This window comes from Cucurbita pepo, chromosome 20 (assembly GCF_057944985.1).
Source record: "Cucurbita pepo subsp. pepo isolate OVF chromosome 20, ASM5794498v1, whole genome shotgun sequence".
NCBI classification, from domain to species: Eukaryota; Viridiplantae; Streptophyta; class Magnoliopsida; order Cucurbitales; family Cucurbitaceae; genus Cucurbita; species Cucurbita pepo.
The window spans coordinates 457,267-480,942 of NC_141817.1; the positions used below are offsets into that span (position 1 = coordinate 457,267).

The 23,676-nt window shown below is 38.5% G+C and overlaps 4 protein-coding genes across 7 annotated transcripts; 1 reads left to right on the top strand and 3 right to left on the bottom strand.

The window, feature by feature from the left end:
* Positions 1-3,696: 3,696 nt before the first annotated feature.
* On the bottom strand, positions 3,697-9,432 carry LOC111782518 (Transducin/WD40 repeat-like superfamily protein). 2 transcript variants are annotated; one of them, XM_023663280.2, is made up of 14 exons: positions 9,123-9,432; positions 8,858-8,941; positions 8,640-8,767; positions 8,446-8,518; positions 7,514-7,597; positions 7,343-7,429; positions 7,180-7,250; positions 7,033-7,084; positions 6,873-6,930; positions 5,701-5,801; positions 5,454-5,608; positions 5,138-5,246; positions 4,249-4,305; positions 3,697-4,161 (listed from the first exon to the last, which is right to left on the bottom strand). In XM_023663280.2, the coding sequence occupies exons 1-14, from the start codon at positions 9,219-9,221 to the stop codon at positions 4,006-4,008; spliced, it is 1,314 nt and encodes a 437-aa protein (XP_023519048.1). In that variant the 5' UTR covers positions 9,222-9,432; the 3' UTR covers positions 3,697-4,005. The 2 variants fall into 2 exon arrangements, with proteins under 2 accessions (XP_023519048.1, XP_023519049.1); XM_023663281.2 differs by having other exon boundaries at positions 8,640-8,777; positions 9,123-9,180.
* Positions 9,433-10,044: 612 nt separating this feature from the next.
* Positions 10,045-12,710, bottom strand: LOC111783488 (COBRA-like protein 4). The gene is made up of 6 exons (XM_023664419.2): positions 12,324-12,710; positions 12,167-12,246; positions 11,267-11,723; positions 10,867-11,014; positions 10,531-10,790; positions 10,045-10,375 (listed from the first exon to the last, which is right to left on the bottom strand). Exons 1-6 carry the CDS (start codon positions 12,385-12,387, stop codon positions 10,092-10,094), a joined length of 1,293 nt encoding a protein of 430 aa, XP_023520187.2. The 5' UTR covers positions 12,388-12,710; the 3' UTR covers positions 10,045-10,091.
* Positions 12,711-14,571: 1,861 nt separating this feature from the next.
* LOC111782519 (putative UDP-arabinopyranose mutase 2) lies at positions 14,572-16,780 on the top strand. The gene is made up of 4 exons (XM_023663282.2): positions 14,572-15,102; positions 15,554-15,804; positions 15,954-16,122; positions 16,204-16,780. Exons 1-4 carry the CDS (start codon positions 14,779-14,781, stop codon positions 16,531-16,533), a joined length of 1,074 nt encoding a protein of 357 aa, XP_023519050.2. The 5' UTR covers positions 14,572-14,778; the 3' UTR covers positions 16,534-16,780.
* A 167-nt stretch (positions 16,781-16,947) lies between these two features.
* LOC111782516 (squamosa promoter-binding-like protein 6) lies at positions 16,948-21,210 on the bottom strand. 3 transcript variants are annotated; one of them, XM_087120581.1, is made up of 6 exons: positions 21,084-21,210; positions 20,894-20,973; positions 19,866-20,758; positions 19,654-19,790; positions 17,489-18,324; positions 16,948-17,256 (listed from the first exon to the last, which is right to left on the bottom strand). In XM_087120581.1, the coding sequence occupies exons 3-6, from the start codon at positions 20,441-20,443 to the stop codon at positions 17,245-17,247; spliced, it is 1,563 nt and encodes a 520-aa protein (XP_086976707.1). In that variant the 5' UTR covers positions 20,444-20,758; positions 20,894-20,973; positions 21,084-21,210; the 3' UTR covers positions 16,948-17,244. The 3 variants fall into 3 exon arrangements, with proteins under 3 accessions (XP_086976707.1, XP_023519047.1, XP_023519046.1); XM_023663279.2 differs by having other exon boundaries at positions 20,894-21,191; XM_023663278.2 differs by having other exon boundaries at positions 19,866-21,191.
* Between the last annotated feature and the right edge of the window lie 2,466 nt (positions 21,211-23,676).

Below are 23,676 nucleotides of genomic sequence, written 5' to 3' on the forward strand. Positions count from 1 at the left end.
CTTTCAAAATTTCAAAAAGGTCATAGTTAGGGCGAATTTTAGTTCAAAGGTGGAGAGGAGCTCTAGAAATGACAACTTGTATACAACTATCAACACAGACTCGAAAAAGGGTGATGTGAGATCCCACATTGATTGGGGAGGGGAACGAAACATTTCTTATAAGGGTGTGGAAACCTCTCCCTAGTAGACGCATTTTAAAACAGCGAGGCTGACAGTGATACGTAACATGCCAAAATGGACAACATTTACTAGCGGTAGGCTTGGGTTGTTACAAATAATATCAAAGATAGGCATTGAATGGTTTGCCAGCGAGGACGTTGGGCCCCTTAGGGGTGGATTGTGAGATCCCACATTAGTTGGAGACGTGTTTTAAACCCTCATGACGATACGTAACAAGCCCAAGTAGACAATATCTACTAGCAATGATTTTGGGCTGTAGTGGACAATATCTTCTAACATAAACATGGTTTAACCTCGACCAAGATCAAGTTGCATGTTGTTGAACTAAACAAAGTAACAATACACCTAGATCATATGCATACGATTCGAGTATTAAAAGAATACCCAAATGGGTGAAGTTTCAAGTTGCAAGCAAGATAGTATATATGATGTTGATTGAAATGTTGTATGATTTGGATTAGAACATTCGATTTGGGTTAGGGTTTTGAATACTAAATTTGGTTTAAAAAATGAAAAATGAGGGATAGAATAAGAGGAGTAGCCCCACAAACCAGGTTTAATAATAAGAATTTGTATGGTTTCATATGATTTGTTTCAAGTAGACAATCAATTGGAAGCATTATAAACCCTAGGTAGCTATGGCCTGGAAGCCACACAGCTACAAAGGGAAAGCATATGAACCAATCATCCTTCTCATCCACCAATCTTAATTACACACAAACCTCCCATTTTGGATTAAACATTTACATGGAAAAGGCCATTCTTCATTTCATATTGCATGCGCAATAAAGTTAGAATGTGGCTTAGTCATGCTCTTTTAAGTTTCTTAATCATCTATATTTTGAACCTTCCATTTCCCTTATTATATCTCATTCCTTTACTATTTTATTAAACCCACCATCCAAAAAATATCATAAACCAATTTGAACGTAGCTCAGCTCGTAAATCCTATGTTTTTCTAGTCCTACAATGTAGAATAAGAACGAAAAAAAGCTCCCTGAGAAATCTCATATAAGAATGATGGGTTTTCCTGTTGGGTCCTCAACGGGGTAGATTGCGAGGGGAACAAAGCACTCCTTATAAGGGTATACGCGTTTTAAAACTGTGAGACTAACGAAGATACGTAACGGGTCAAAGCGGACAATATCTACTAGCAATGAGCTTGGACAGTTACAAGATATGAGTGGGATTCTAAGGCAAGTAGGGTAATGCACTTACAATGATTTGTGTCGCTATCATCGAGTGAGAATTCAATATTCGAATCTATCCGAGTGAGAATTGTTAACCCTAATATGCAACAAGTGCTTCTAGTAACGCCTCTCAATTCTTATTCTCGTAATCAAATCTAAATCTTTCTACGATATTAAAATGAAACAAAAGAAAAATATATATATATATATATATATATATGTAGGCGGCTTCAAAGAGAATTGATTTCATTCTTTGAATGAACTTATGGCTTTTTGGAAAAAGTTGGGGTCCCCCATCACATGAACATGATGAACCTTTCAAAGGGGATTTTTCCTTTTGTTCTTCTTTTTTTTTAGGGATTGGATTTGTGTTATGAGTTCCACTTAAAATTTAATTTATAGGCATATAGTACATTTACCTAATTTTTATAAGTGTCATCATCTTCACCATTATTCATATCAATCATGGCAATAGTGATAATCACTTTGAGTATGATCGAGATGTGTGAGAGACTCTGATTCTTATTCATAATGTGCAAACCACTCTTCTTTTTAATATACTTATCTAAATCTTAAAACTTCATCAAATCCATTCTAAATCATTCTTTTGCCAATTTCAAAAGTACCCATACTTTTTTTTCTTTTTAATTCATCGATTATGCGATCCAATCATCAATATTTGAAATAGTAATCAACCTTCTATCTACTGCACTATGCTCAAATTGTCTACTGTATATATAGTTATGTAGCTCTGATAAAGAATAAAAACTTAGATCAGTACTTGTTCCAAGTCATCGTCAATTCAAGTCCACGACTAAAAAATATTGTCCGCTTTGGTCTGTTACGAGTAAGGAGAGGTTTTCATACCCTTATAAGGAATACTTTGTTTCCCTCTCCACTCGATGTGGGATCTTACCATTCACCCCCCTAAGGGCTAACGTTCACACTGACATACCACCTGGTGTTTTGCTCTAATGTCATTTGTAACCGTTCAAGCCCACCATTAGCAGATATTACCCATTTTCGCACGTTACATATCGTCGTCATCAGTATCGATTTTAAAACGCATCTAGTAGGGAGAGATTTCCACATCCTTACTTTGTTCTCCTTCCCGACCGATTTGGGATCTCACACTGCCATAGAGTTTCCAATACAAATTGAATAATATATATTATATATATTGGGAAAAAAATGAAAAAAGATTAGGGTTGTTAATGAAGGAACAAAAATTGTAATTGATAAAGAGAATTAAAACGAAAGTGAGGAGGGGCCAAGGATGGAAGCTCTTAACTGTGCTAGCAATAATGGAGACAGGTTTATTTTAAAACATAAATGGTACTCAATAATTATGAGCACAAAGACCAATGATTAGCTGCCAACCACATAAATTTTATTCTATTACCAAATTAATTTATTTTTTTTTTTAATTTTTTATGATGTATACAGCAAAAGGTGTCTCCATTTCAGCTTATAATCGTTTAATGTTTGAAATTTTGTCCTAAAATATGACAATCCCACATTAAATTTTGTAATGTATAACGTTACAGCTGTAATGGTTTCTAATATTATATACTTTTTTGCTTCATTTTTGGTCTAAAAACCTTTCCTTGGTGGATGAATTGTCACATTTTTATTCACCTTTCATCATTTTAATTTTTGTTTCTTTTTTAAAAATTTATGTTCAATGCATGATCCAAACAAATTTAATAATAATCAACCATCGAAACGAATATATTCATCTAAAGTTTACGAATAAATATCGATATAACCTACGATTAAAACGTTGATAGAATGTTTAGTTCACATCTGTCGTGTAAAGTTATGTTTGTGGATTCTTCTTAAGCTCGAATTATTCAATGTTTAATCGAGAAACCATACGCACTGATTTTATTTTATAGTAATTAATGGAATTATGGGCCCATTATTGCATTTTTTTAAGAAAAAGTTTCTCCTTTTTATTAGGGAAAGTGAAAGTAAATCCATAGGAAGAAATCATTTCGATTAAAGTGAAGATGGATGGATGGTAGAAAGAGCATGAAATCTGTTGGACCATTCCAATATGTAGTGGGGCAGTCATACTAGGACTTGTGACGAATGTGACACTACATCTATTCCAAATGGAATGAACCTTTTTAATAAAGTGTGACGAGATATAACTAAAATATAATTGAAGATCAGTATCGAAAAATAAACTAAAATCATCGTTTCGTAATCAAAGCATCCTTATTTTCTGTTCTAATAAGGTTCATTGTTCTATGCAGACAAAACATGTCTTTTTTTTTTTTTTTTTTTTTTTGGACCGACAATAAGATGCCAAATAAGAACATGTTTTAATGTAATGGATCCCTTGAAACTTGCTTTTATAGTTTAAACCAAGGTTTGGCAATAACTAAGATGTCCTTCATGAGAGTTGTACAAATTTAAACAATTGGGCCTTGGCCATTCAATTGTCAAAGCCCACTGATTTATTGGGCTTTGGCCCACAGTTTATATGGAGAGTGAGAGCCCATCTCTTCTCAATAATTAATGAAATAAATATAAGCTAAGATTTGTGGTAGAGGGCTCAAGAGATTGCTACATCTCATACATTTTCAGGTTGAGGAAACAGCTCTCATCTTCTAGCCTGCTGCACTCACTAGAGAGTTTCCTTCCAAAAGCGTATTGATTTATCAGTCCCGCACGAAATGAAGGCTGATTCTGTTGGTGAGTGCTCGAGCCATCGGGGTGGACCGATGTGGTTCGAAGGCCACCTTGCTACTCGCTCTGCTGTCAGAGCATCCCAGATAACAATCTGCAAACATTCAAATCTCTTATCAATTTCAGATTCAAAACATGAATGTCACAGCTCTGAGAAGTGAAAACAAGAAGCAGGGTCGACCTCGTTGCTTGGTTCGTCTATTGATAGCACAAACTCCTCGTTATCATTGAACACAGCCTGATGAGAAAAAAGTTTTGAAACTGTCAGATGGAATTATTAACAGCTTTGAATATTTCCTAAGAGAAACTTGGCTCTTTGTTATAATAAGCTTAGGGACGTTCGGGGGTTAAAAAGTTTGAGCTTGATTTATGAAAGTTAGTGTGTAGTGAGTGTCTTGGTTAACTTGTGCAAGACAATTGCTTAGCAAACCCAAATAGGTGGCTATCATGGTTTGAACCCATATTGTGAGATCCCACATCGGTTGGAGAGGAGAACGAAACATTCTTTATAAGGGTGTAGAAACCTCTCCCTAGCAAACACATTTTAAAAAGCTTGAGGGAAAACCCGAAAGGAAAAATCCAAAAAGGACAATATTTGTTAGCAGTGGGCTTGGGTAGTTACAAATGGTATCAAAGCCAGACACTGGGTGATGTGCCGACGAAGAGGCTAAACTTGAAGGGGGTGGACACAAGGTAGTGTCCCATGTTGATTAGAGAAGGGAACGAGTGCTAACGAGGACATTGGGCCCCAAAAGGGGTGAATTGTGAGATCCCAACTCGGTTGGGGAGGAGAACGAAACATTCTTTACAAGGGTGTGGAAACCTCTCCCTAGTAGACGCGTTTTAAAAACCTTGAGAGGAAGCTCGAAAGAGAAAGCCCAAAGAGGACAATATCTACTAGCGGTGGGCTTGGATAGTTACACATACCCTCTAAACACTATTATTTTCACGGCCCTTATTGACTACTAGGCCAGATTAGGGAGCTAAAAGGTTTTGAAACACATCCAGATTCAGTTCCTGTAATATGGGTAACTCTTCAAAGTGAAAACAAGTTAGAAACGAAACCAGACCTGACACCTCAATTGCATATGAGTAGCTCCAACATATTGTTTGACCAGTTTTCCCGTCCCCACGTCCCAGAGCTTTACAGTCGAGTCCTTTCCACAAGAAAGAACGTACCTGAGATATCGACGATTGAGTAACCAATAAAACGATCAAATATATTCTTTAAGAGCTGTGGAGTACGACTCTGGCCGATAGCATGGAAGTCAATCGATTAAATGAAAGGTTGCTGTAACATTTCAACAAAAGCTTCCATGTTCTTGGAGAAACCATTATGATTATTGCTAGCTTGATAAAGTTGTTCAAGAGATCTAACAAGCTTACCTTTCATCCTTTGTAAATTTTGCACTGGTTGCCTCCGCTGTACCGTGTGCACTAACAATGGAGCGAAGACATTTCGCACTAACGCCATCCCATAAACGAACTGCACCGTCTTTTGAAGCAGTGACATACATACTGCCTGTTGCTGAGTACCTGACCTGTATAATCATTAAGAATGAACTGTGAGAGCTCCATGAACAACTCATAGGATTTGGATTGTGGATAATTTGAAAAATGAAGTTCATAGCACCTGATTTATGGCTCCACTATTTCCTATTTCTGGAACATTTGCAGAAAGAAAGCACTGAAAAGTATTGACATCATACAGGTGGGCAATTGGATGATCCGTTCCTGAAGCGTTCACCCACGTCAGTGACTAATGTAAAAACGAGGTCTCTTCTTATTTTGTTTCATTAACTTTAGGTCCAAAGATCAGCTAGTGGTGGTCAAAACTCGCACAGAGAAAGTAGCAGTAGGACTGAGGGCTATTGGAACTAGCTAGTTTTGTTGTAATTAATCTCTACATAATAAGCACTCTGTCATATTACTACTTAATAAGAAAAGGACAAAGTTCATTCAATCCTCTCTCTTGTGAGATCCCACGTTGATTGGAGAGAAAGACGAAACATTCCTTATAAGTGTGTGGAAACCTCTTCCTAGCTAATGCGTTTTAAAACCTTGAGGGGAAACTCGAAAGGGAAAACCCAAAGAGAACAATATTTGCTAGCGGTGGACTTGGGTTGTTACAAATGGTATCAGAGCCAGACATTGGGCGGTGTGTCAGTGAGGTTGTGAGATCCCACATTGGTTGGAAAGGAGAACAAAGCATTCCTTATAAGGGTGTGGAAACCTCTCCCTAACAGACGTGTTTTAAAACCTTGAGGGAAAGTTCGGAAGGGAAAGCCCAAAGAGGACAATATCTACTAGCGGTGGGCTTGGGCTGTTACAAATGTTATAAGAGCTAGACATCGAGCGGTGTGCCAGTGAGAATGTTGGGCCTCCAAGGGGATGGATTGTGAGATCCCACATTGGTTGGAGAAGAGAACGAAACATTCTTTATAAAGGTGTGGAAACCTCTCCCTAGCAGACGCATTTTAAAACCTTAAGAGGAAGCCTAGAAGGAAAGCCCAAAGAGGACAATATCTACTAGTAGTCATTTACAAAAACAAAGCCAAACCCGAGCAGATGACTTTGGTAGGTGGATAGCTTGCTTAACTAGCCCTCTATTGCAATGTATGACTTTTCTTAAAAGAAGAGGGAAAAAAGGTCATGGAGGGGTACATGTATATGTTCATTTAATTAGCAAAGAAAAACGTCAGAAATAGGCAGAAAGCTTGGTTAAGAACTCAAGTTTATACTGCAATTTAATTTCATTTCAACTAACAAATAACAACTACATAATGAAAAGGAGGAAGACGATACCCGCTAAAAGATAATCTCCTGAAGGATGAAGCGATATCGAACGCACGTTATGGGTATCCTTAATGACAAACAGAGGTAGAAGGAAGAATTCAAGAGAGTGCTTTCTGAAGTAAAAGAAGTAAAAGCTGCAGCCAAATGTAGAATAAGACACAAGCAAAACCTGGATAACTCTGAATGCTTTCTTAGCAGTCAATTTGGAGAAGTCAAAGAACCTGGAAAACAAAGCATTAGGTAATGGTAAATGAATTAATACAACTGATCTTGTGCAAAGGATATCAGGTAAAAATGGATCAACAAAGAACCATACTTTATAGTCTGATCTTTTGCACCAGATATAAGAACAGTATTCTGAGGATGAAAATCCAAATCATTTATTGGCTGCAATTAATTACTAGAGGAATTAGTCATCAATGGAGAACAAAAAACTATCAACACAGCACAAATGTGTTTCATGAATGTGATGAACTAACTTGAATGTGATCGTAAAACGTCCTTATAACAGGTCGGACAGGACCATCTTTGGAATCTGGCAGCATCATCTGCTTGATCTTTGCCACCTTATAAAGAAAAATGGCTTGTTACTCAGATCTCGAGTTGATTATAGTATCCCATTAAATAACTTGAAGAAAAAGCACGAATACCTCAAACAGCTTTATCGACATATCCGCGCTTCCTGTGGCAACAAATCTCCCGTCAGCGCTGAACCTTGCACATCTGGCAACATTCTGGACGAGTTTAAGCCATCATCCCAGCATGAAGATACAATAATCAAACTCAGCCAAGCATAAACATATGAATCAAAGATGACAATAATGAAAATCTATTCCCCCAGCACCATATTCATGTCATAATGAGTAGGATCTATCCAGCAAAATAAGGCAAAGCTACAAATATAATACAAGCACAAGGGTGGCAACCTATAAAGAGGGCTCTCTCTCTATCTCTGAGATCCCACATTGGTGGGGAAGAGAACGAAGTATTCTTTATAAGGGTGTGAAAACCTCTCCTAGCAGACATGTTTTAAAAACCTGGAAGAGAAGCCCCAAAGGGAAAGCCCAAATAGGACAAAATCTGTTGTGGTGGGCTTGAGCCGTTACAAATGGTATCAGAACCAGACATCGGGCGATGTACCAGCAAGGAGGATGAGCCCCAAAGGGGATGGACACAAGGCGATGTGTCAGCAAGGACGCTAGACACTGAAGGGGGGTGGATTAGGGGGTCCCACATCGATTGGAAGAGGGAAAGAGTGCTACTGAGGACGTTGGGCCCCAAAGGGGGGTGGATTGTGAGACCCCACATCAGTTGGGGAGGAGAACGAAGCATTCTTTATAAGAGTGTGAAAACCTCTTCCTAGCAAGATGCGTTTTAAAACCTTGAAGGAAAGCCCGAAAGGGAAAGCCTAAAGAGAACAATATCTACTAGCAATGTGGTTGGGCCGTTATACTCTCTCAAAATGATCCTTTCCAATGCCAAACCTCACAAGAAGTAAAAACTTTCAGACCATGAAAATCCATTCCTCCTCTACACTAGTCTTGACATTATACAAGAAAAGTATTGCGTGAAGTTTAATCACCTTATGCTCGGAAAGATGTCGAGTCTCGTGCTTTGGAAAATTCTTCGACGAACCTTTTGTATCCTGCACAGTGCTGTATGGAGGAAACAAAAAGAAGAAGAAACACAAGAAGGCTGTTGGATTACCTCTGCTTTTCCACAAGTCCTACATATGAAACTGCAATACTACAACCAATATGGAAAAAGCTTTACAACCTAAAGTCGATGGTAGAAGCACGAGAGGGCTGTGTAGACCCAAATGTAGAGGGCACTGATGAACCAAATTCGTACAATGCAGAAGCAGGACTCCCTCTTAACATCTCCTCTTTCTCCACCGCAAGACCCTGGTATCATCTTAATACAGAAACGTCCACTAAGCAACCCCAAACTCACAAAGACTTAAAACAAAAAGATTCTACAAAGCAAATTCAGACCTTTGCAACGAGCTCCATAAGCTTATTAGGCGGAACATCAACATTCAGCGGTGTCCTTGAAGCTGAAGCAGCAGCACTTGCAGCCTATGCGACATAGTTATATACTTATTATCATTTTATTCCCTCAAGTATGAACTCAAAATTACTCCCATTTGAAAACTTCAATCTCTAAGCAAATCGAAACAGAGACCAAACTCGATAAACAAAATCTGAAATGAGGTGACCCAGATGTTAAATAATCAAAAGCTTGAAGAGAAAAGCTTGCCTGGGTAAGGTTGTGATCGCGAAGATGAGCAACAATGAGAGAATTGACTTGTCTATAAAGTTTTCCATCTTGAAGGGTCTGTTCGAAGCCGCCTTCCATCTTGTATCAAACAACACAAACACCACAGTTCTCTCAGCTCACCACCCTAACCGGCATTCTTCACTCTTCAGAGACCCACTAGCAATATGTGCCTGGTTTCCTCGATAGGCACAATCGTATGCCGTGGCTTTAGATAATGTAAAACAAAAGAAAAGAAAGAGAAATCTTCACTAAAAAGATCGTAAATTGAAAGGGTTTTGGGGGATTCTTTCATAATAAATTCATTCCAATACAACTCAATTAGTGATGATTGAGAATGAATTTAGGTTTATGGGATCTGTCGGTTCGATTGGATCGAACCAGTACATCTCGGTTCATTTCAAAATTAGGTGAAGATGAACCGAGCCATACAGTGGCATTTTCGTTATTTAATTTCCTCGTACTGCTTCAATTAAAAGTCATTACTTTTTTATGTTTCATAATTTTGATTTCATTCCAATACAACTCAATTAGTGTTGATTGAGAATGAATTTAGATTTATGGGATCTGTCGGTTCGATCGGATCGAACCAGTACATCTCGGTTCATTTCAGCATTAGGTGAAGATGAACCGGGCTATACAGTGGCATTTTCGTTATTTAATCTCCTCGTACTGCTTCAATTAAAAGTCATTACTTTGTTATGTTTCATAATTCTAATTTCATTCCAATACAACTCAATTGGTGGTGATTGAGAATGTATTTAGGTTTATGGGATCTGTCGGTTCGATCGGATCGAACCAGTACATCTCGGTTCATTTCAGCATTAGGTGAAGATGAACCGAACCATACAGTGGCATTTTCGTTATTTAATTTCCTCTACTGCTTCAATTTTTGTTATGATTTCCTTGTGTACATAATTGTGTTCTACCCATGCGGGGTGAGCTTGAGATCTAAGATAACAGCGCAAGGAAGATGGCAACCAAAATGCAAGCTAGCGCTGACAATGGCACTGGATTTGCATTAGCCAGGTTGGGTAGGAAGGGGAAGGATTCAGGCAGCGGCATCACACATTCATCTCCATCAAAGTACACTTTTCGAGGGAAAGCCCACCCTTGTTCCAACGTAAAGGCTGAATCCTTCTGCAAAATCATCTCTGACTGAACGTTTCCATTTGGCCCTGCTTCAAGCAGCACATCATTCACAGATTTCAAGCCATAGAACAGAGCTGTACCGTCTGCATGTACAAAGGAATCAAAAAAAAAGTTAGAGATGCGGGGTACACTTAGATGAAGTTCTTTAACGGTGCGTTTGGACAGTTACACTTAAAGTCTCGCCGCACGACTTAAATGTACATCTATAAATACTTAAAACTACTGATTGTGTACTTACTGTTAGAGCTGAAGGGGGCAATTGGCCTATAGGAAAAGCTATAAACTTCCATTATGTTGCTGAAATTTGGGTGCTCCACGACCAGAGTCCATTGTGAATAGTTAAGTCGATAGTTGAGATTGGTGATGGTTATCTTGAGCCGCCAATACCCCTTGTAGTTTTCCTTGACATGCCAGTGGACTTGAATGGGACAGTTATGTGTCGTGCACTGCAGCAATGGAGCATTCAACCCCGTAACGCTTTCAAGATCTGATTCCTTCCTGTGGCATGTTCCACGTTGCTGAATAGATATTCAAGGATAATTTGAAAACAGACCAAAAGGATCCTCACGCTTACAGAATACATGCCGTTCTGTCTTGGCAGCCACAAGCACATGCTTGACAAGGAGTGATTTTTGAGCTATAGAATGATGACATGGAGAGACAGCAGGTTGGTGTTTCAGAAGCAAGAAACTGCGTGTAAGTGCATGTCACATTCCATGTCACTGCAAAAACGGAAGAATGGGAGTTCAGCTCTATCAACAATCCTATAACAACCACTCAAGCCCACCGTTAGTAGATATTGCCGCTTTGGCCTGGTATATATTGCCGTCAGCCTCACTGTTTTAGAACGCGTTTATTAGGGAGAGGTTTCCACACTCTTATAAAGAATGTTTCGTTCTCCTCTCCAACAAATATGAGATCTCACAAATCCTCCCTATACATGGATAGCTCTTCGTATCAGTTAGGATATTTACTCGATGCGTAAGTTTTTCGACGACCATCAGATGAGTAGAAAGCTGAGTTGGGAGCAATCTTTGGGTGGCTACATGTATAGCCTCGCCCCGGACCGTAGAAGGTGAAATTCTTGGGAAGTCTCACTGTTTTGTTTGAATTACCAGAGTGACCAACAGTGAATTGGAAGGCAGAGACAGCAGAAGAAGGATCTTGACCCCAGGAGGTCAAGACACCACCTTTGCAGCACCTAGCTACCTGTTGGTTATAAGGAGCACCAGGAAGCAAGTCAACCACCAATGGGTCTCGTTTGCAGCTGTGTGGCATAGTTTCTGTAAATGTGGAACAATCTCCTTGATCAACAGCTTCAGCTCCCTGCATGGACCAGATGACCTCTCTCTTTGCCCATACCCATCCCAAGCTCCATCCAGGACTCGTGATATGTCGATACATCTGAAAGTTGGTTATCGTCACAGTTGCCTGCAAAATTTGAAACTTCTCTCTAGTAGACACGTTTCAAAACCTTGAGGAAAAGCTCATATGGAAAAGCTCTAAAAGAACAATATCTGCTATCGATGGACTTAGACTGTTACAAATGATATCAAAGCCAGACACCAGGTGATGTGCCAGCTTAGAGGCTAAGCCCCAAAGGAAGTGGAAATGAGAAGGATGCTGGACCCCGAAAGGGGGTGGATTGGGGAGTCCTACGTTGATTGGAGAAAGGAACAGGTGTCAGCAAGGATGCTGGACCTCAAAGGAGGGTGAACGGTGTGATTCCCACATTGGTTGGAGAGGATAACAAAACATTATTTACAAGGGTAAGGAACTCTTTCTCTCTAGCATACGCGTTTTAAAACTTTGAGGGAAGTCCGAAAGGAAAAGTTCAAAGAGTATAACATGTTTGTGTCAAATAAGAGACTTACCACATAACCATCTGCAGTCCAGGACATGACATCCCATTTGACTTCGACGTTTCCATTCGGGTCGAGCGAGTCGTATGCCGCTAGAAAAACAAAGAAAAGATGAGCATGAAACAAGTTGGAACAGAGGAAAACAGAGTTCCATTACACTGTTGGTTACCTGCCACACAAATCATAGCTAAAAAGAAACTGACAGTCAAGAATTTGTGTTGGTCTGAAATCATTTTCCTAACTTGGAAGAGACTTGATTCACATAGAAAAGAAACTGGGTGGAATTATATGATGATCCACAGCCTCAAAACCAGGCCTTATATATTGCACCTCTCAGCAGCTACGTTGCTGACTTGCACATAAGAAGTATCAGACCGTTCTTAACTCTTCAAAGAAACACAAACTGAAAGGAAGAGAGTCAACCAACACTCTCCATTCCTTATAAAAGTGTGAAAATCTCTCCGTAGTAGACACGTTTCTAAACCATGAGATTAACGGCAATATGTAACGAATCAATGGGAATAATATCTACTAGCGGTATATGTGGATAGTTACATATGTTCTCGATCAACCGGTCTAAAAATCGGAAAGACAGAAGAACAAAACTACATGACAAGCCCCCAGGTCTATTGATATTAAATGGTTGAACCATTTCAAAGCATTGCCAAATGCTGATAGCTCTCAGATAGAGGGAAGAAAATTGTATAAGCTCCATTTGGAAGAAGCTATATAACAAAACACATTATGTCATTATCAAATTGAAGAAGACCGTGTTATATCCAACCACATAATGCTCAAATGCCGGATGTATAGTTATTTATTGCAATACTAAATTATGAAAATAAAATAAAATATAATCTCGTCTCCGATCCATTTATTTAATGGGGAAAAATATTCTCCACTCCCTCCCTCATTCTTGATTCAGGGCGAGTCCCTATGAGTTGAATGAACATCTCTATATACTATTAGTATGCAAATGTTATTACAAAATTGTATTTAAAACGAGTACCCAAGAAGACAAATAGTTTCTATACAATTTAGAGACTGTGATAGGATTGGCATTAGGAGCGTTTGAAAGTGAATCATATATATTTAGTTCCATTGAAGTTCATTTTTTAATTATACATTTAAGTTACGCATGAGCTTTTGTCAATTCACCAACGGTGAAAGTGCCTTTTGTTTTTTAGACCTTCGTCTTTTATGTTTACTAATTTATAATAACGCGTTATCATCAATCTCTAAACTACTCTAATTTAAAATTGTAACCAATAACAATTCAAATTTAAAAGTATACTAAGAATAACAAATGCATAAAGATACATTTGACCGATAAATTTGGTATATCAATAACATTCTTTATGAACGAGAAAAAACGTCACATTCGTTCGTAAACGTCACATTCGTCACATTCTTTGCCTAAATTTTGGCCCGTTACCCAAGATGACGTTTTTTTTTTTTTTTTTTTTTGTCTCCTCCTTTATCTTAAAAAAGGAAAAAGTCACTCACTTTATTTTTTCTTTGGTTTAAATTTTGAACTCCCTCTCAACCTTTTTACCTTATTACATTTAAATATTTGAATTTTTCAAACATTTTACTTAAAAAAAAAAAAGAATACTATTTAAATGTCGGTCAAAGGCTCATGCTCGAGAAAACGACGTCGTTAAGGATTCGGGAGTTTTATTACACGACAGAAATGTCAGATACACGCAACGTCCGTGCGCCACGTGTACGACTACATATTGAAGACTTAGTCGCATTTATTATTTCTGTCAAGACTATTTTCACGTCGTACGGCAGATGCCCTCATAACTTCGCCACCGGCGGCTTTGAAGGAGTCCATTCTGGACGGTCGCCCACCACCTAACAAAACTTTGCCTGACACGTCACCTTCGTACCCCAAAATTAATGCCGTAATCCACGCTGGCTTTTAGCTTTCTGCCACGTGTCCTAATATATTTTCACCGACAAACATAATTTCCTTTTAATGTTACATTTCAATAAATATTGTTTTATTATTTCGAATCCCAATTTACAAAATATTTGCCTATATCCCTATCATTTTAATTTTTATTCATTTTAATATATACTTTTGAAACATTAAATTGTTTTCAACACTTATTTTACGAACATTAAACTAAAAATTTTAGATTTTTATATAGTCGAGTGAGTTTTGTCCACGTAACACAATTAACATTTCAATATAACTAATAATTTTTCGTCTCATATGAACAATTTAAGTATCTTGTTTTAAAACGATTAAGAACATGATTTGCATATAATCAATAAGTTTCAAACGATAATAATTTTTTTTAGTTCAAAAGTTGAACTTTTTTTTATAAAAAAAATAAATATATTTTTTAATTGATTGAGCGAACTAAATTTAAAGCTTGAAACTTTGAATGAGATTAGGGTTCTAACGTATAGAAAACGGATGGGAAAGGAAGATGCGTTTACTTGAATAGTGGAGGGCGGAATATTCTACGGCTTGGGAGTCTCTCATCTCTGTAATTCAGTGTGTTTTGGACGTCTTCTGTTCAACTATATAAACCCTTCTCCAAATCTCATTGCATTTCAAGCTCGAACTTCAAAACCCACAATTTGATTTCATCTCTCTCGACTTGAAAATGGCGGATTCGAAAGTTTCTCCGGTGCCCCTGCTGAAAGATGAGCTCGATATAGTGATACCCACCATCCGAAACCTTGATTTTCTGGAGATGTGGAGGCCCTTTTTCCAGCCTTACCATCTCATCATTGTTCAGGACGGTGACCCCTCTAAGGTCATTAACGTCCCCCAGGGTTTCGATTACGAGCTCTACAATCGCAACGACATCAATCGGATTCTGGGTCCTAAAGCCTCTTGCATTTCCTTCAAGGATTCTGCCTGCCGCTGCTTTGGCTACATGGTCTCCAAGAAGAAGTATATCTATACCATTGATGATGACTGTTTCGTGAGTTTCCTCTCTCCTCCCTTTCCCCTGTTCTGGATTTTGGATCTTGTCTGTTTTGAGATTTGAATAGTCGAATTTGAGGTGTTTTTCATAGCTAGTTCTGGTAATCTTGACCTTGCCTTCCCCTGTTTTAGTGATATTGTTGAGTTTTAGATTATTGGATTTATGAACTCTCTGCTTAGTTATAGATCTGTCCGGGAAGCTCACCCAAGTTCACAAATCAATTTAGATTTCTTAATGTAGTTGACTAAACTCATGGATTTGCTGCATAATTAAGTCAAGCAAGTGAACTCGGATTGCTAGAGCTAAGATTTGTTAGTTCAGCTTTCTGATCCATGATCTACAAGGTCCAACTTTGTGGATCCATGTAGATTTCTTAGTTCTATGTGGGTATGAATGATGAGATCGTTCCATTTGGATCTGAGGATTGTTCTTGGTTTTGATCTTGCAGGTTGCAAAGGACCCATCAGGCAAGAACATCAATGCACTTGAGCAGCATATCAAGAACCTTCTGACCCCAGCTACACCGCACTTCTTCAATACCTTGTACGACCCATACCGTGAGGGTGCTGACTTCGTCCGTGGATATCCATTTAGTCTCCGGGAAGGTGTCCCAACCGCAGTGTCTCATGGCCTGTGGCTCAACATCCCGGATTATGATGCACCCACCCAGCTCGTGAAGCCTCTCGAGAGAAATACAAGGTATAAACTTCTAGATTTACACTACATTTTAGCATTTTCTTGGCTGGTCAATTATCATAAGCTGATTGTTTAGCTATACCATAGATATGTAGACTAGCATTTTCTTGGCTGGTCAATTATCATAAGCTGATTGTTTAGCTATACCATAGATATGTAGATGCAGTCTTGACCATTCCAAAGTCAACCCTCTTCCCCATGTGTGGTATGAATCTGGCATTTGACCGTGAGCTGATCGGTCCAGCGATGTACTTTGGTCTCATGGGTGATGGTCAGCCAATTGGACGCTACGACGATATGTGGGCTGGCTGGTGCATGAAGGTACATTGTCATTCCATGACCAGATGATTCATTCTGCAATACCTCGATCGAAGCTGATCGTTTTTGAATCTTGTGTACTAGGTTATATGCGACCATCTAGGGTTCGGAGTGAAGACGGGATTGCCCTACATTTGGCACAGCAAAGCAAGCAACCCATTTGTGAACCTGAAGAAAGAATACAAGGGAATCTATTGGCAAGAAGAACTAATACCATTTTTCCAAGCTGTTAAACTTCCAGCAGAATGCACCACAGTGCAGGAATGCTACATCGAACTCTCCAAGCAAGTTAAAGCAAAACTCGGTGGCATCGACGAATACTTCGACAAGCTTGCAGATGCCATGGTCACTTGGATTGAAGCATGGGATGAGCTGAACCCATCAGGCAGTAAAGCTGCCAGCCAATCTGCCTAATGGTGCCTAGAAGTAGATGTATCCGATTCAGATTATCGACACTTCTCGGAACATTTTTACTGATGTTAGCTACCTTCCAATGGTACCGGCTTAGAATCTGTTTGGAAGCTAAGAGTATTGGTAGAGAATGTAGTATTATGATTCACTTATCAGTGATCTTAGCCACAGTTAAAGAAGATTTATTTCATATGATTTCTATAATTTGATGAGCATTATCTATCTATTCGATCTGGGATTGTTGCGTTCTCATCTCGTGTAAACTTCAAGTTTCATATTCGATTTTTAAAACAAGGTACTAATGATTTACATCTAAATCCAAATCCTCGTTGTTAAAATGAACTGATCTACCTTAAAAACTATCCAAGCAATGGAAGCAGTTCTAGGGACAAGAACCTCTATTGTAGGCATATGCAATGAGACATTAAGCACAAGTGTAGCATCTTAATCAAAGGGCAGGTCTCTTAGGACTACAATAACCATATGAACTATATTTTACAACGAAAATTTTTCGGGATTCGACGAGTTAGTCTCAAAATGAAAGCATCGGTATTATAGAAACAGCAGCAGAATCAGGAAAGAAGACAAGGTTAGAGGTGTACTACATAGGAAGATTATACAACAATTTATTCTCTCCTTGGCTAACAAAATGTATCATTGACATAGGTCCAATAGGTTCAAGTTTCAACTTCACAACAGCCTTCACGAAGTCTCCTAGGCCGAGTCCTGTTTCAGAAGACGTGTTCGGTTTCAGTCGAAACTATTAAAAAATCTTTCACATGATATATAATGATACCAGAAATAGAACATGTAGCATTCTCCCACTAATAGTGATGCAACCGCTTTTCTTGTCTGGCTAAGAACATGAAAAGCAAGTACTTTCTAGATTACTTTTAATTTGATCTCTAACTTTATTGATCTCATTGATTCTCTCAGTATAATGTTCTTATTTATGTACCTGCATGGAGTGCCTTTGATGTTCAACTCGATGGAGTTGTGATGAAAGTTGTAGTAAGTCAATAGTTGGAGTGTGTTCATACGAAAGATTAGCCTTGGAATTCGCCAAACCCGATCTATGAAGAACCCCATCAGGAATCTGAAAGGCGACAGTACGATCACTACGATCACACGTCAATATCGGACCCATTTGAGCTTCACTCATCCCCGAGGCAAACTTACTAGAAATCCCAGTCGAAGAAGCCTGTGAGCTCACTCCCATGAGCTTTTCGGAGAGTTCGCTCATGCTGTAATTCGATGGACTCTCGGACATAACGAAAGCACGAGGAATGTGAACTATAGATGAATGGTTCGATGCAGTTTGTGATTGAGATGACAGAAGAGAGAGAGCACAACCAGAGTCTGGGATTCCAGAAAGTCCTTGGATGGTTGATGCTGCATCATAAACTCCAAAGTCTTCGCTTGATAAGGTAGTGTGGTGGAACAAAGGATGTGTTGTATCAATATGAGGACCTCCCACATTATGGGAATACTGGCAAGTTGTGTCGCATAACATGTTGTTTACTGAAGGAGCTGTACTAGTTCCATGTTCTTGAAAAGGAGGAATCTGTACTTCAAAATCATAGGGAAGCAATGGAGATTTCACATTCAAGTGCCTGTTGCTCAATGAAGTTGCAGATATAGAATTATAGTCATTCTTGGCCTCAACTAGAACACGCTTACACCAATCATTGTCTCCAAGCTTCTCTGGATAATAAAGACCACTAGACAATATATCTTTGCAGATAAATGAAGTTGCTGTCGGAGTTTTCTCCTGAAATCTGCTGTCCCCAATACCTGAAATTTTCAACCAGTACTGTGAATATTAACAAAGTGGTATCAATGAAGATTTTAAAAGATACTGAAAACAGCATAATCAGATTCAAAGATACACATAGATTACCCTAAACAAATAGATGAAACACGTTAACTAGATGTTGAAGACATTAAAACAGCTAGGCAATCAAGCAGCACATGTTCAGGATGGATGGTTGTCAGGAATCTTTGACTTCGAACCTCTCAGTGTCATATTACTAGAAAGATTTAAGATATTGCCACATAGTTACTGTAACAGTCCAAGCCCACTACTAGCAAATATTGTCTCATTTGGCCTATTACGTATCGCTGTCAGCCTCACGATTTTAAAACGTGTCTGCTAGGGAGAGGTTTCCACACCCTTATAAGGAATGTTTTGTTCCCCTCTCCAACCAATATGGGATCTAACAATCCACCCCCCTTGGGGGTCCAGCGTCCTCGCTGGCACACCGCCTGATGTCTGTCTCTAATACCATTTGTAACAGCCCAAACCCACTGTTAGTAGACATTGTCCGTTTTGGCCCGTTACGTATCGCTGTCAGCCTCACGATTTAAAAACGCATTGCTAGGAAAAGGCTTCCACACCCTTATAAGGAATACTTTGTTCCCCTCTCCAACCGATATGGGATCTCACAATCCACCCCCCCCCCCCCCTTCGGGGGGCCTAGCGTCCTCGCTGGCACACCGCCCGGTGTCTGGCTCTGATACCATTTGCAACAACCCAAGCCCATCGCTAACAGATATTGTTTGCTTTGGCCCATTACGTATTGCCCATAGTTTTAAAATGCATCTACTAGGGAGAGGTTTCCACACCCTTGTAAGAAATGTTTCGTTCCCCTCTCCAACCAACGTGGGATTTCACAACTATTTACACCAAATGGATGCATGTTTTCCAAGACATCTTTTTTCTGAATTTGATCTTATCAAACCCAGTAAGGTATGAGATTGATATGGATAAAGTCCTATTATGTTGCTAGGTGCTAGTATCAGATGCCATTACGTTCACCCTCATGGCAACATAAATGGCAAAATTCATCTGCCAAGTACCAAACAACACTCAACAAAGTTCAAATAAACAGCTGTAACACTTTACTTTCACTTCTTTAAATGTGGTTGTTGGGTTGGATGATCCAAATGAAGTAATAAACAAATAACCATCAAAATTTCTTCAACCCAGGGGAAAAATCATTAGAAGGTTCTCCAGAAATGATTAAAAAGAAAGGCTAAAAGGAAGGGATCAACTCTCAAAAAGTTCATAGTTCATAATTCTTCATATACTTTTAATCTACAATGAACATAGAGAAATAATACCATTATATGGCTGAAGCAATCTCTGAGCCCTTCCCGAGTGAAAACTGACTTGAGGCTTTCTTCTGCGTTCATTGTGGCCTGCAAGCCTTTTACGACAGCTGCGTTTACCATCATCAAATTCAACCAGCAAATGAAACCTGCAGGTAAAACCAAGTCCTTAATCATAGTGCTCAAATCAAGCTGGGTAATCAGTGAAAATATAACCAATTAACCTGCTACATTGCTGACAAAATCTCTGTTCTATGCCGTTCACAATAACTTTGGCAGTCTTTGAATGAACCTCACAAACTTTATGTCTCTTGTGATACTCTTTAGAGGAGGTGAGATCCTTGTTACAGCCATAGACTTGGCAAAACGCAGCCTGGAAATTCACTCCTTGACTTCGCATTCTCTTCTGAGAAGTTGATGATTCAGTGGAAGATGAAATTGCAGCTCTCTTGGAGTATTTGGAACAATGAGCATCCCCTTGATCAATAAATCTGCCAAGCTTCAAATCAATAAGAGATGAATCCCGATTGTTGGAGTCTACAATGGAGCCAGAGAGCTTAGAAGTGGACTCCTCTTCAATTTTGGTATTCAGGACATGGCTGACAGACTCATCAGCTAATTGCTTGCCAAGCATTTGGGGAAATTCCAGCTCCCCAAAGCTCTGATTCTCCACAAAACTACATGGGTTCTTGAATTCCCAACCCAACAACGAATATTTACTTCTCAGAGGTGAATTAGTGGATGAATTCATCTCATCAGACACGAATCCCTTCCCTTGAGAACCATAGTTCCATGACTCCATTATACAGCAAGATCAAAGCTTGTGAGGTTTGAAAACAAACCCACCTGACCCCAACACCCAAATCTCTATCCTTGTTCTTGGAAACTTCCTCAACCCCAACAGCTCCAAATCATGATTCACAAACAAAATCTTGGTACAATAAGAGCTATCATCAAAGCAATCCGCATAATCCCCAGAAGCTAACCCCTCCACCCCACTAAGCATAAATAGAAAGAAAGTCAAGAAATTATCTTCCCCAAGCAACCATCGGTTTGAAACAATCAATCAGTTGGGTTCAAAAGAGAAACCCATCTTAGAGAATCCAAATACAGACAACTGAAATGCACAAGACGACAAAAGAATGTCTGAATTTCACGTGAATGGAAGAGCTCAAGAGACAAACAAGAATGCTCAGCTAGAGCAACTACAGTAAAGAGATTGAAATGGGAGCCTGAAAAACAAGCAAATAACCTGAATAAATGAAGCTTCAATTGCTCCCAATGATCGGAGAGACGCAGAGAGAAAACTGCGGGTTTGCAAATGGATGAGACCTGCTTTAAAGACCGAACAAAATCAATGGTAATATACTGACATCGGATTTGCACAACATAAAGTTCAAAAAAAGGAAAAGAAAATATCAAAAAGTGCATTTGAAACTTGCCAAAATCCATGAAAGGATTAGTTCTAATCCTCTCAAAACTATGCAATTTTGTGTATCACATTCTCCAACCAATATTTAGTTAATTTAAAGTTTTAAACTTTTTGGATCATTTTTTTTCATCCTCGCCAGTGAAAATTTACTTATGGTGATGTTGTTGCCACATCTCTCCGAACAAATACTATAGTGAAAGAGAATAATTTATAGGTAGCGTTTCAATATCTTAATTATTTGTACTATACGTTTGTCACTATACTACATTATTTTAGTACATGTGTCTTGTAGTTAGTTTATTGTGTTTAGTTTTGACGTTGATGTTTTCCTTTTTCTAAAGTTTCAATTTTTCTACTCCATAAAGCTGTCGTTTCCAAATATAAATAATCTTATATAATAGACGATTTTCTTTTGAATGTTGTCAAACTCGTTTCGAAACTAAGAAGAATGTAGATTTTAAAGGGATAAGAAATGTAGCTGTAATAGGAATAAGGAATTATTGGAGACACGTGATCTAACAACCTTTTGGAAAAAAATTGAAGAACTGTTCATTCATTTTACAAGTCATGTGCAACACATCACCGGATGCAAAAGCCAATACTTCATTAAAAAGAGACTAAAAGAAAGGGTTTTGAAAAGAAAAATGAAGGCTACAGAAAGCGTACATACAGAGTTGACCAAACCAATAATTTAAGGAATATTGTGAAGAGATAGAGCGTTGGTTCTAATGATGAGTGATTAAAAAGGTGATTATCGACATTAATTAAAACCAAACCCGGTAATGAATTATGGAATTCAAAAAAAACACCCCCTTTTGTGAAGTGAAGGGTTTTGATGAATCAAATTGCATTATTTGGTTCTTTTTGTGTGTGAAAGTATAGAAATTTGAGTGTTTATGGATGTGAAAGGAAAAGCAGGCACTACTTTAAAAACAAACACAAATGAATCTCCATCTATGGTTTCACATCCAAAATGGCACTTGGCAGCTTCTTGTTATTGGGGAAATGGGCTCCATCAATTATCATCCTCCTCTCATCTTTGACAAACCCATCTTGTGGGGGGTCACTTGTCACATCCTTTCATTAGAAAAAAGGGCCAACAGGAAGTTTCCCCCTTTAGTGGATTCATCTAAAGCTTCCATTTTTTCTTTTCCCCTAAGAGATTAGATTGCATTCATGATTTTGATCCGAAGTAGGCACGCTAAATACGGACAATATTTATTAATGGTGAACTTGTACTGTTACAAATGATATCAAAATCAAGTACTGGGCGATGCGGTAGCGAGGACGTTGGACCCTCAAGAAGGATAGTCTCACATCAATGGGAGAGGGGAAGGAAACATTCCTATAAGAGTGTGAAAACCTCTCTCTAACACATACGTTTTAAATCCTTGAGAGAAAGCCTCAAAGAAAAAGCTCAACCCTACACGGAACATCTAACGTTGATTAACCCAAGTTTGGTTATAATGTGAGATATGTATAGTGAAAAGATAAGAGTATGAAAAATGGAGAAAAGATTGAATTTTTAGGCATTTTGTTGTTGGAGAGTTAGGGTATGGTGTGTGATAATAGATATCCATAAGAGAAACAAAGGCTCATGGTGTCCAACTCAAGTGCCAGCCACCTTTCCCAATACAAAAAGCTTTTGTCTTTTATCCAACCACTGGTGGGCCATCCCCATATGCTTCATTAAACCCCATTTATTTTCTTTTTTTTCCTCAATTAATAATTCAATGTCTTTTTTTGCAGTTAGGAATCTAATTAATGCCTCTAAACCAACAAAATCATCATCCTCATCATCTTCCTCATTCAATAATCATTTCTTTTATCACACGTAAACAAATTACAAACTACCTTATCGTAAATCACGTCTCCACTTTTACCGATCATAACTCTATTATGTAAAAATGAGATATGTTGCAGTGATGATTGGAGATAAAAGAGGGTTTCTATCGAGATGTTATTGTTGAAAAGATGATGAACTAAAAGCTCAAGATTTAAAATTAAGGGACTGATAAAAAGACAGAAATGAAAATGATGGATTTAGAAAGGTTTTGAATTTTAAATATATAAAAAAAATATCGTCCCCATTATGATTTTACATCAACTTGAAAGTGAAAAGTTACTTACACCCAATCACACGTTCATTTCTCTCGCATTTTAAATTAAATTATGTATCTCTCTCTCTATACACTACCTACTCCACTTTGAGATGTCACTCTCGAAGTGGAGAATTTCAAACCAAACTTTATAGAGAGAGGAATGAGTGAAAATTGTATCGTAAAAAAATGTATAGACGTAGGAAAGATTAGAGAACGAATGGTAGGGAAACAATCCCAACTACACAAATTTATTCCGACCCTACGTCCCTTTCACTATCTCATCAACTCATACACGTCACCATTCCTAAACGACTTAATTGGTGCAGTTTCCTTTCTGTGATGTGTCTCTTCTATGTCATTATTCACGCGCAGAATCCTCCTTCAACCATATGTGGAGCGAATAGTTCAAATCTCTAACCTTTTAGTCGACGATTAATAATTTAATTTAAAGAGGAGATGGGCTTACTACATATTTGGGCCGACATCCATTTAGGCATGTTG

What these genes read in the sequence shown, in the direction of transcription:
- LOC111782518 (XM_023663280.2), bottom strand. Translation starts at nt 9,221, where the DNA reads ATGGAAGGCGGCTTCGAACAGACCCTTCAAGATGGAAAACTTTATAGA. An exon ending in GACATCTTTCCGAGCATAAG is followed by an intron (nt 7,598 to 8,445) that starts GTGATTAAACTT and finishes AAACTCGTCCAG; the next exon opens with AATGTTGCCAGATGTGCAAG. An exon ending in ATATGCAATTGAGGTGTCAG is followed by an intron (nt 4,306 to 5,137) that starts GTCTGGTTTCGT and finishes TTTTCTCATCAG; the next exon opens with GCTGTGTTCAATGATAACGA.
- LOC111783488 (XM_023664419.2), bottom strand. Translation starts at nt 12,387, where the DNA reads ATGATTTCAGACCAACACAAATTCTTGACTGTCAGTTTCTTTTTAGCT. An exon ending in AGCTATGATTTGTGTGGCAG is followed by an intron (nt 12,247 to 12,323) that starts GTAACCAACAGT and finishes TTGTTTTTCTAG; the next exon opens with CGGCATACGACTCGCTCGAC. An exon ending in TCGAAAAACTTACGCATCGA is followed by an intron (nt 11,015 to 11,266) that starts GTAAATATCCTA and finishes CCGTTTTTGCAG; the next exon opens with TGACATGGAATGTGACATGC.
- LOC111782519 (XM_023663282.2), top strand. Translation starts at nt 14,779, where the DNA reads ATGGCGGATTCGAAAGTTTCTCCGGTGCCCCTGCTGAAAGATGAGCTC. An exon ending in CCATTGATGATGACTGTTTC is followed by an intron (nt 15,103 to 15,553) that starts GTGAGTTTCCTC and finishes TTGATCTTGCAG; the next exon opens with GTTGCAAAGGACCCATCAGG. An exon ending in CCTCTCGAGAGAAATACAAG is followed by an intron (nt 15,805 to 15,953) that starts GTATAAACTTCT and finishes GCTATACCATAG; the next exon opens with ATATGTAGATGCAGTCTTGA.
- LOC111782516 (XM_087120581.1), bottom strand. Translation starts at nt 20,443, where the DNA reads ATGGAGTCATGGAACTATGGTTCTCAAGGGAAGGGATTCGTGTCTGAT. An exon ending in TTTTGTCAGCAATGTAGCAG is followed by an intron (nt 19,791 to 19,865) that starts GTTAATTGGTTA and finishes TTTTACCTGCAG; the next exon opens with GTTTCATTTGCTGGTTGAAT. An exon ending in ATTGCTTCAGCCATATAATG is followed by an intron (nt 18,325 to 19,653) that starts GTATTATTTCTC and finishes TGAAAATTTCAG; the next exon opens with GTATTGGGGACAGCAGATTT.